At 46.7% G+C, this 11,967-nt stretch overlaps 1 protein-coding gene across 6 annotated transcripts in view; it reads left to right on the top strand.

Moving 5' to 3' along the window:
* Positions 1 to 4,474: 4,474 nt before the first annotated feature.
* Positions 4,475 to 11,967, top strand: part of AKAP10 (A-kinase anchoring protein 10) — an 80,070-nt gene continuing 72,577 nt past the window's right edge. For 4 of the 6 annotated variants that reach the window (XR_012425370.1, XR_012425369.1, XM_045375222.3 and 1 more), the window contains exon 1: positions 5,272 to 5,510. Coding sequence is in view for 2 of the 6 variants with exons in the window: in XM_045375222.3 (XP_045231157.1) it covers positions 5,423 to 5,510 (88 nt within the window). In the remaining 4 variants the exon portion in view is untranslated. Of the gene's footprint in view, positions 4,625 to 5,271; positions 5,511 to 11,967 lie in introns of those variants that run through there. The other 2 variants (XM_065532885.2, XM_065532884.2) reach the window with 1 other exon arrangement.

Below are 11,967 nucleotides of genomic sequence, written 5' to 3'. Positions count from 1 at the left end.
TTCCCCCACCCCGGCCTCCCAATCCATGCCGGGATTACAGGCATGAGCCACCACACCCAGCCAAGTGGCACTCCTTTGAATGAAATCTACTTCCTCTACCCCTAGCAATTTTTAATACTTTTTCTTCATTTTTATTTCCTGAAGTTTTGTTATTAATAATCTGTGTGCAGATTTCCTTGTATTTCTTTTGCTTGCAGTTCATAGTGATTCTTGAATTAGTGTGTTGGTTTCTGTTATCACCACAGGAAAATTGTCAGCCAGTAGCTTTTCAAATACTTCCTTGCTAAATTCTCTCTTCTCCCCTTTTGGTACAATTGATTTGATTAAAATGAAAACCAGGGCCGGGTGCAGTGACTCACGCCTGTAATCCCAACACCTTGAGAGGCCTAGGCAGGTGGATCACCTGAGGTCAGGAGTTCAAGACCAGCCTCGCCAATATGGTGAAACCTTGTCTCTACTAAAAATACAAAAATTAGCTAGGCATGGTGGCCCACATCTGTAGCCCCAGCTACTCAGGAGGCTGAGGCAGGAGAATTGCTTGAACCCAGGAGGTGGAGGTTGCAGTGAGCCGAGATCCCACCACTGCAATCTGGCCTGGGCAACAGAGTGAGATTAGAATCTGTCTCAAAAAAAAGGTTATGAATGTTTGATAAACTATATTTGTTGGAATATTTGTTGTAGAATACTATTCATTGATTTTTAAACAATGTTAGATTAAATCATTCACTGGATTTGTGATAATTAACTTACTGATTTTACCTCACTGGTTTGTTGTAATTAATACAACTGGTATAAAAAGACTGTGAGGAGGCCAGGCGCGGTGGCTCACGCCTGTAATCCCAGCCCTTTGGGAGGCTGAGGTGGGCGGATCACCTGAGGTCAGGAGTTCAAGACCAGCCTGACTAACATGGTGAAACCCCATCTTTACTAAAAACACAAAATTAGCTGGGCATGGTGATGCATGCCTGTAATCCCAACTCCTCGGAAGGCTGTGGCAGGAGATTCGCTTGAACCCGGGAGGCAGAGGTTGCGGTGAGCCGAGATCGCGCCATTGCACTCCAGCCTGGGCAACAAGAGCAAAACTCCGTCTAAAAAATATATATATATATATACTGTAACGATTCCCAAAAATTAGGAGCACAATTAAAGGAACTCCTGATAAAAATTAATTTTATCTTACATGTAAACTAAAATGACTGTATCAAGTTTATTCAGAAATATAATGCAAGGTATTAACTTGCCACAACTGCGTATTTAGGCTAATGTAATATTGTTATTATTTTTAAATTATTCTTTTAACTTTACTCATATGTGGATCATCAAATTTCAAAAGATTAAATGACAATACTCTTAGCAGCAAGCTTCCCTAAGCATATAAACATTTTAATGGGTGATGATTCAGTAGGTACCCGAATAATCTGTACTGCCAGATATCATTCATCCCCATATACCTGCCCGACAGATACCCCTTTTTGGGACACTGGATGAATGGGTGGGTGGACAGATAGGAGAAAGTGGTATAAGCAAATGGCTTTGGAGTCTGATTGACAGCGATTAAAATCCTGTCTCTACCTCTTACCAGCCTCATGATCCTGCATAAGTTACCCTAAGCCTCAGGGCCACATCTGTAAATTGGGGGTTGTGATGTGATCTCACAGGGTCTTTTTTCGGGGAATGGCAGGAATTATGGATTAAGTGAGCTAGTAATTGTAAAGCACTTAACACAAGGAAGGCGCATAATAAGTACTCCATAAAGAATGACGGCCATTATCATGACTGAGGTGTATGCGGCTGTCGGGGAATTTCTGGTGGGCGGGGCTCAAAGGCAGCAAATCACACTGGAAGTGGAGATGAGGCACTGCTTCTGCATTGACTGCTTAGCAGGAGAGAATGAGGAAGGGTTAGAGGAGATTAAGAGGAATTTAAGAGTCCTCCGCCTCCAACTCTGTCGGATCTGCCCCCGTGCCAAAGATATTCAGGGGATTTCTCGCACTCTCCCTTCCCCTGCGTCCCTCCCGTCCCATCCGATTAATCACACAACACATACAAAATAGGCCCTGCGAGGTTCTGCACGCTGGAAGGGAACGAGAGAAAGGCGCTGCGCTTTCTTGCTGACGCCCTGTACTTGGGCCCCTGGTAGACAGTCACGTGCCCCTCAGCCTGCAGGGAAATCCCACCTAGACCGCGCCCGGGTCCTTGGCTTAGGCCAATCTCCCTTTCGTGGGGGTAGGATGCAGGATCCACAGTTTTATTGGCTACAGACAGCGGGGTGTGGTCCGCCCAGAACACAGACTGGCTTCCGAGGGCATCTCGGATCCCTGGGTGGGGCGCCGCTCAGACTCCCGGTGCAGGCCCCGCCAAGGCCAGCAGGAAGCGGCCAGACCGCGTCCGTTCGGCGCCAGCTCACTCCGGACGTCCGGAGCCGTAGCCAGCGCTGCTTCCGTCCAGTGCGCCTGGACGCACTCTCCTTACCTGGAGAGAGGCTTGACCTTGAAATCTAGGCTTCATCCCTAGTGTGTGACCTTGAGCAGTTGACTTTATTTTTCAGTGCCTAGTTTTCCAGATACCAGGACTGACTCCAAGGACTGTTACTCATCTGGAGGGTTTAGCACAGTACTGGCGCATAGTAAATTTTCCATGTCAGTTTTGGTTATCTTTCGTGCACTTGCAAACATGCCATGCTCCGAAACGAAATAGGCGAATCTTTTTTTTTTTTTTTTTGAGGCGTCTTCCTCTCGCCCAGGCTGGAGTGCAGTGGCGCGATCTCGGCTCACTGTGACCTTTACCTCCCGTGTACGAGATTCTCCTGCCTCAGCCTCCTGATTAGCTGGGACTATAGGCGCGCCACACGCCCCGCTAATTTTTGTATTTTTAGTAGAGATGGGGTTTCGCCATCTTGGCCAGGCTGGTCTAACTCCTAACCTCAGGTGATCTGACCGCCTCGGCCTCTCAAAGTGTTGGGATTACAGGCATGAGCCACCGCGCCTGGCCAGAAATGAAATAAGCAAATTTTTTTTTTTTTTTTTTTTTTTTTTTTTTAGACAGAGTCTTGCTCTGTCGCCCAGGCTGGAGCGCAGTGGCCAGATCTCGGCTCACTGCAAGCTCCGCCTCCCGGGTTTACGCCATTCTCCTGCCTCAGCCTCCCGAGTAGCTGGGACTACAGGCGCCCGCCACCTCGCCCGGCTAGTTTTTTGTATTTTTTAGTAGAGACGGGGTTTCACTGTGTTAGCCAGGATGGTCTCGATCTCCTGACCTCGTGATCCGCCCGTCTCGGCCTCCCAAAGTGCTGGGATTACAGGCTTGAGCCACCGCGCCCGGCCAGCAAATCTTTTAACCTGCTCTAATAATATAGTGAAAAGACCATATTAGAGCAGGTTAAGGGATTTTCCTTTTTCGGGTTCTAGTTATAGTCTTTTTTTTTTTTTTTTTTTTTTTTGAGACGGAGTCTCGCTCTGTCACCCAGGCTGGAGTGCAGTGGCCGGATCTCAGCTCACTGCAAGCTCCGCCTCCCGGGTTTACGCCATTCTCCTGCCTCAGCCTCCTGAGTAGCTGGGACTACAGGCACCCACCACCTGGCCCAGCTAGTTCTTTGTATTTTTTTTAGTAGAGACGGGGTTTCACCGTGTTAGCCAGGGTGGTCTTGATCTCCTGACCTCGTGATCTGCCCATCTCGGCCTCCCAAAGTGCTGGGATTACAGGCTTGAGCCACCGCACCCGGCCTCTAGTTATAGTCTTAAACTTGGACATTCTTGTAGAATATAAAGTTTCCTCTTCAAAGTTCCCCTTCCTGTTAAAGACTACATCATAAGTGTAATAAGTAATAGTTTCTCTTAAAGACTTTCTTCAAACCTCCTTGCTTTGTGCTAATAACTCTTTGTTAAGCCCTATCCTATGTAACTGTTGGACATGCTCATAGGCACATTCCAGCTCACAGCCTATCCCCCTTCCTTATTTGGAAATGTTATTGCTTCCTTAAACCTTTCGGTAAGCAACTTCCTTTCTTTCTTCGTTCTTCGTTGCACTTACCTATTTAGGAAAGTTTTACGCTATTAGCAAACAGGGTATCAGTTTAAGAGTGTGAGGTCCCGCTCCAGCCAATGGATGCAGGACACAGCAGTGAGGACGACCCAAATGTGTAAGGGATAAATATGTCTGCTTTTCCGTTGTTCAGGTGTGCTCTCGACATTGTCCCATCTGCAATTGACCACACTTTCTGCAGAAACTAACGATTGCCTTGCTGAGAGATCTTTTGTCTCCGTGCTGACTTTTCTTCACGGCACTGATTATCTATTTCTAACAATTTTGGTATTTCTAACATTCTGAACCATCTTGGGCTAGTTGTCTCTTCTGGGCCTGTTTTCCCATCCGTCACATGATAAAATTCATTGGTTAAAAAACCCCAGCGAACATTTATTGAGTTACTATTACCTTCCTGCCCTCCCCAACCCCAACCCCAGGGAGCAGTTACAACCTCAGCCGCTGAGCGCACTCGCGGGGTGTAAGAAGCACCAAAGACAGGGAGGCTTGATTCATTTTGCTTTGGGAGTAGAGGAAGGGTCAGAAGATTCACAGGAAAATGGCATTTGAGCAAGGATGATTCACTGGAGCTTGCTTTTAAATACTGGTGAGGTTTTATGTTTCAGTCCCTTACAAAGTTGAGCATTCGCAGGGATTGCACTCCGAAATAAGCCCGCTTCCCCTTTTCCTTCGCGAATGACCGAGGGAGCTGCTGGTTCCCATGCAGCAGGTTGTGCCCTTTCCTTATCAGGGTTCTGCATCGCCTCGAACCCGCAGGCCGTGGTGGGCTGCTCTCCTGGGGAAGCAGGGGCTGGGGTGCAGGGTGAAGCTGCTCGTGTCGGCCAGCGCCTGTGAGCAAACCTCAAACGGAGGAGCAGGAGAGGTCGAGCCGGAGCGTGGCAGGGTTGGCCCTGCCTTTTAGAAGGGCACAATTTGAAGGGTGCCCAGGGGCCGGAAGCCGGGGACCTAAGGCCCGCCCCGTCCCAGCTGCTGGGAAGGCTCCCGCTCCACGGAGGTTAGTTTTGCAGAGACTGGGTCTGCAGCGCTCCACCGGGGGCCGGCGGCAGACGCCACAAAACAGCTGCAGGAACGGTGGCTTGCTCCAGGCACCCAGGGCCCGGGAAACAGGCGCGGGTCGCACGCGCGGATCACGCGGGCGATGCGGGCGTGCGCCCCTGCACCCGCGGGAGGCGGTGGGGGAAAGGGGCGGGGCCGGCGCTTGACCTCCCGTGAAGCCTAGCGCGGGGAAGGACCGGAACTCCGGGCGGGCGGCTTGTTGATAATATGGCGGCTGGAGCTGCCTGGGCATCCCGAGGAGGCGGTGGGGCCCACTCCCGGAAGAAGGGTCCCTTTTCGCGCTAGTGCGGCTGGCCCTCTGGACCCGGAAGTCCGGGCCGGTTGCTGAATGAGGGGAGCCGGGCCCTCCCCGCGCCAGTCCCCCCGCACCCTCCGCCCCGACCCGGGCCCCGCCATGTCCTTCTTCCGGCGGAAAGGTAGCTGAGGGGGCGCCGGCGGGGAGTCAGGCCGGGCCTTAGGGGCGGCGGTGGGGCAGGTGGGCCTGCGAGGGCTTTCTCCAGGGCGGCAGCAAGGCCTTCAGCGAGCTTCGGCCTCGGCGCAGATGCCCTCTGAGTGCCTTGCTGTGCTCCGAGACTCTTCTGGGAGGGAGAAGGTGGTCTTCTTGCGCGAGGTCAGAGGAGAATTGTCGCGCTGGTTCAGAAGCGATTGCTAAAGCCCACAGAAGTTCCTGCTTGTTTGGTTAAGAACAGTTCTTAGGTGGTGGTTAGTTTTTTTGTGTTTCTTTGAGGACCGTGGATCAAGATCAAGGAAATCTCTTTAGAACCTTATTATGGAAGTCTGAATTTTCCAAATAGTGAGGATTTTATGTCTAAAAGCAACACGTGAAAAAATTGTTTTCTTCACCCAGTGCTGTCTTACAATTTCCTCTTGGGGGGAGGGGTAGTTACTGCTGTTACTAAAATAAAATTACTTACTGCTAAAGTTCCCCAAGAGGAAGACCACTACTTTTGATGACTTTGCAAGTTTACTAGCTACTGGAAGCCTAACTTTATAAACGAACTACTTACATTTTTGATTTTCAGTTGTATTACCTGCCCAATATTTACGTAGAAGCAGCTTGGTTTTGATTTTGGGTAAGGTTGTTGTACTTCATTAAAAATACATATCCGAAGTGAGCAAGTGTGGATCTGTGGACAGCAGCGATATTTCCTGTCAATTCCTGTTGCTTCAGATAAAATGTACCAGACAGAGGCCGGGCGCGGTGGCTCACGCCTGTAATCCCAGCACTTTGGGAGGCCGAGGTGGGTGGATCACCTGAGGTCAGAGTTCAAGACCAGCCTGACCAACATGGGGAAACCCCGTCTCTACTAAAAATACAAAATTAGCCAGAGTGGTGGCGCATGCCTGTAATCCCAGCTACTCGAGGCTGAGGCAGGAGAATTGCTTGAACCTGGGAGGCGGACGTTGCGGTGAGCCGAGATTGCACCGTTGCACTCCAGCCTGGGCAAAAAGGGCTAAACTCCGTCTCAAAAAAAAAAAAAAAAAAAAACAGTACCAAACAATAATGAGTTTTGTTTTCTTTTTTTGTTTTGAGACGGAGTTTCGCTCTTGTCGCCCGGGCTGGAGTGCGATAGCGCGATCTCGATCTCGGCTCACTGCAACCTCCACCTCCCAGGTTCAATCGATTCTCCTGCCTCAGCCTCCCAAGTAGCTGGGATTACCCATGCCCCACCATGCCTGGCTAATTTTTGTATTTTTAGTGAAAACGGGGTTTTACCATGTTGGTCAGGCTGGTCTTGAACCCCTGACTTCAAGTGAGCCTCCCACCGCGGCTGGCCAGAAATGGGTTTTGGAAAAAGCACTAAACAAAAATCAGGACCTTGGATTCATATGACAGCTCTGCTACTAACTGTAACGGGGGACAGACCAGTTAACCTACTTTTCTGTCTTCTATCAGCTGAGAATTAGATGATTCCCAAAGGCCCATTGAACTCTGAATGACATTAAATACTTCTTAAGTAGGTACACGGTTTTGGTAACTGATGCTAGGTGATGAATGAATGAAAGTGCTGAATGAATGAAACAGGTAAAATAGGAGGAGGAATCTTTATTGGTAAGGCAGGGGTATACTTAATAGGTCTCTAATTTGTTGGCATTGCAGTGGTTACCTTTTGTTTTATTAAGGGGGGAAAAGCATTCTAAGAATAATGAGGCAAACTGCTTATTGCACAAGAGACTGTTGTCTCTATTCAACGAATATCTTAACGAATATCTTTTGAGTGTCCACAGTCTGCCAGGCACTGTGCTAGGTCCTCACGATTGGGTAGTGAACCAGACAATGTCCCTGCACCCATGGAGTTTATTGTCTCCTGGGGTAGACAGATAATAAATAAGCAAACAAATCTCTTCCTCTCTTCTCCCACCCGCTCCATGTAAGTGTGTGTGTATAGGTGTATACTTAACAAATTGAGTAAAGTGTTTTGAAAGATTAAGAGGAGAAACACATTTTGGTTAGATGTTAGAGAGAGGACTCAGCAGGTGACCTTGAAGCTTAGAGCTGAAGGATCAGTAGGAGGTAACTAGAGAGGCCAGGGAATAGCATGTTCAAAGGTCAGGAGGCAAGAAAGAGCATGGTGCCCTTCAAGAGAGGAAAGAAGGCCACTGTGACTGGGGCATAGATGTAGGCAAGTGTCAGGTGATTGAGAGCTTTACAGGCCATGGTTAGGTTTTATTCCTAATGCCGAGATGCCAAACATGGTGGGTTCATATCTGTAATCCCAGTACTTTAGGAGGCTGAGGCAGAAGTATAGCTTGAACCCAGGAGTTCAAGACCAACCTGAGCAAGGTGAGACCTGTACAAAACAAAAAATTTGCTGGGTGTGATGGTGCTCACCTGTGGTCCCAGCTACTCAGGGGGCTGAGGCAGAAGGATCACTTGAGCCTAGGAGGTGGAAGCTACAGTGAGCCATATTTGAGTCACTACACTCCAGCCTGGATGACAAAGTGAGACCCTGTGTCAAACAAAATACAGAGAGAACGTTAATTTAAAATTTTGAAAGAGGAGTGATCTGAACTTATATCTTAAAAAGATCATTTTAGGGCACGGTGGCTCATGCCTGTAATCAAGTGCTTTGGGAGGCTGAGACAGGAGGATCACCTCAGGCCAGTTCGAGATCAACCTGTACAACATAGAGAGACTTCATCTCTATAAAAAGAAAAAGTAAATAGCTGGGCATTGTGAGCTATTCAGGATGCTGAAGCAGAAACATCACTTGAGCCCAGGAGTTTGAGGCTGCAGTAAGCTGTGATCCCACCACTGCAATACAGTGAGATCCTGTCTCAAAGAAAAAAAAAAATCATTTTAGAAGCTTTTTGGAGACTGGATGTGGTAAGAGTAGAAGCTGGAGATGTTCTGTTAGGGATTCGATTCAGACTTTAAATACCACCAATGCGTTGAGTCCCAAATTGACATCGCTACCTTGGATCCTTGCCCCTGAATCCAGATTGGTATATCCAACTTTAGGTTCACTTTATATCTCTACCTGACTAATACAGAGGTGTCCATTATTTTGGCTTCCTAGGCCACATTGGAAGAAGAATTGTCTTGAGCCACACATAAAATACACTAATGCTAACAATAGCTGATGAGCTTAAAAAAAAAAATTGCAAAACTCATAATGTTTGAAGAAAGTTTACGAATGTTGGGCTCATTCAAAGCCGTCCTGGGCCACATGAGGCCCATAGGCTGCAGGTTGGACAAGCTTAATCCAGTAGATACTTTCAACTTACGCTATCTAAAATTTTATGCCAGATTTAGTCCTTTTAAACCCGCTCATCAGTTTTTCTCAGTAAGTAGTATTTTTGGCTTTTTTTTTTTTCTTTTTTTTGTGATGGAGTTTCGCTCTTATTGTTCAGGCTGGAATGCAGTGGCGGATCTTGGCTCACTGCAACCTCCGCCTCCTGGGTTCAAGTGATTCTCCTGCCTCAGCCTCCCAAGTAGCTGGAATTACAGGCATGCGCCACCAAGACCAGCTAATTTTTGGAGACAGGGTTTCACCATGTTGGTCAGGCTGGTTTTGTACTCCTGACCTGAGGTGATCCACCCGCCTCGGCCTCCCAAAGTGCTGGGGTTACAGGCGTGAGCCACCGCTCGTGGCTGCACTTTTGGATTTTTAATTGCTCAGCCCAAAACTTTAGTACATCCTTGAACCTCTTCTTTCCTCCTACTCTGTATCTTATCCATCAGCAAATCTGTTAGGTCTACCTCACACATATCTAAATCCTACCACTTCTCACCATCTGTGACAATTAACACCCTGGTCTAAGCAGTCATCTCTGTTAAGATTGAGTGGTTAAAGATGTCCTCTAAGGAGATGACATTCAAATCTGAGCTTAAATGTCAAGAGGGAGCTGGTTTTATAAAGATTGAGGAGGCAGCATTATTTTGCTATAGGCTTCCACTTGGTTTCCATTCCATTCTTGATACTTATGGTATATGTTCAAAACAAATGCACAGAAACAGACGCAGGTATATATGGGAATTTTGGATATAAAAAGAGTTCCTAGTTGGGAAAAGATAGACTGATCTGTAAATGATGCCAATTATCCATCATCTGGCAAAAAATAATTTCCTGCCTCCTCTCATACATATCAGATCAATAGACTTTTTCTGTTAAGGGCCAAATAGTAAATATTTTAGGCTTTCCAGACCATATGGTTTCTGTCACACTCCTCTATCCTTGAAGCCACAGATAATATGTAAACAAATGGGCATGGCTGTGCTACAATAAAACTTTACTTCCAAAAACCTGTAGTGGGCCAGTTTAGGCATGGCCAGCACTTTGGGAGGCTGAGGCGGATGGATCACTTGGGGTCAGGAGTTTGAGACCAGCCTGGCCAACATGGTGAAACCCCGTCTCTACTAAAAATACAAAACTTAGCTGGGCGTGGTGGTGCGTGTCTATAATTCTAGCTACTCTGGAGGATGAGACACAAGAATCACTTGAACCCAGAAGGCAGAGGTTGCAGTGAGCCAAGATAGCGCCACTGCACTCCAGCCAGGGTGATGGAATCTTAAAGCAAAACGAAACAAAAGGTAGTGGGTTGGATTTGGCCCATGGGCTGTAGTTTGCCAATCCCTGATACAGAAACAAATTCCAGGTAGATAGGAGCCCAGAATGTTAAAAAAACAAAACTTAAAATCGTATAGAAGAACAGGTAGGGGGAAAAATCCTGATCTCGGGATAGGAAGGGATATTGTTTAACATAAGACACAGGAAAATATGTTGTGTAAATTTGACTACATTAAAACTTAAAATTTTCACCGGGCACGGTGGCTCACGCCTGTAATCCCAGTACTTTGGGAGGCCGAGGTGGGAGGATCATGAGGTCAAGAGATCGAGACCATCCTGGCTAACATGGTGAAACCCTGTCTGTACTAAAAATACAAAAAATTAGCTGGGTATGGTGGTGGGTGCCTGTAGTCCCAGCTACTCGGGAGGCTGAGGCAGGAGAATGGCGTGAACCCAGGAGGTGAAGCTTGCAGTGAGCTGAGATTGCGCCACTACACTCCAGCCTAAGCGACAGAGCAAGACTCCGTCTCAAAAAAACAAAACAAAACAAAAAACCTAAAACTTTCACACAATAAAATACACCTAAGATACTTACAGAAGAGAAGATTTGCATCTAGGACATGTATGGAATTTCTACAATTTCTATAAGTAATAAGTAAAAGACAAAGGACATGAAGAGGCAGTTATAAAAGAGGAAACCAAAATGACCAATAAACATGAAAGGATGTTTTAACCTCAGAGGAAACAAGGAAATGAATTTAAAACATCAAATGCCATTTCAAAACTAATAAGTTGGCAAAATTAAAAATACCAAGGATGAGACTATGAAGCGTGGCTATCTGAGTGCATGGAACTGGTACAGTCACTTTCATTTAAAATGCACATAATTTGTTTTTTATTTATTTTTTTGAAACAGAGTCTCTGTCGCCCAGGCTGAAATGCAGTGGCATGATCTCGGCTCACTACAACCTCTGCCTCCTGGGCTCAAGCAATTCTCCTGCCTCAGCTTCCTGAGTAGCTGGGATTACAGGCGTGTGCCACCATGCCCATCTAATTTTTTTATTTTTAGTAGAGACAGGGTTTTGCCATGTTGGCCAGGCTGGTCTCGAACTCCTGACCTCAGATGAGCTGCTTCCCAAAGTGCTAGGATTACAGGTGTGATCCAACGCTCCTGGCCAAAAAAAAATGCACATAATTTGTTACCTAGCAATTCTGTTTCTAGAGATTTATTCTAGAGAAATTCTTGCTCATGTGCATAGGAACACGTGTACTAGAATGTTCATCAGTTGAATAATTAAGTGATTATTAGGAAATAAAGTAAATGTTCACTAACAGGAAAATGAGTAAATAAAGGTATATTTATAAAAGAATTAAGTAGCTAAAATGAATAAACTAGAGCTGCATGAATGAACTAGAACTGCATCAATAGTCATGTCAGATTATTGAATGAATACAGGTCAGATATGTATGGAATGCCATTTGTGTAATTAATTTTTTTTTTTTTTTTTGAGACAGTCTTACTCTGTCGCCCCAGGGTGGAGTGCAGTGGTGTGATGTCACTTACTGCAACCTCCACTTCCTGGGTTAAAGTGATTCTCCTGCCTCAGCCTCCCGAGTAGTTGGGGTTACGGGCATGCGCTACCATGCCCAGCTCATTTTTATATTTTTAGTAGACACGGGGTTTCACCGTGTTGGCCAGGCTGGTCTTGAACTCCTGACCTCAAGTGATCCACACAACTCGGCCTCCCAAAGTGCTAGGATTACAGGCGTGAGCCACTGTGCTTAGCCATTCACGTAATTTTTAAAGATGTGCAGAATAATGCTATTAAAAAATATATATACATTTGGCTGGGTGTGATGG

This window comes from Macaca fascicularis, chromosome 16 (genome assembly GCF_037993035.2).
Source record: "Macaca fascicularis isolate 582-1 chromosome 16, T2T-MFA8v1.1".
Classification (NCBI taxonomy): Eukaryota; Metazoa; Chordata; class Mammalia; order Primates; family Cercopithecidae; genus Macaca; species Macaca fascicularis.
Note: the sequence above shows the minus strand (reverse complement) of the source record. Positions and strands in the feature narration are given on the sequence as shown.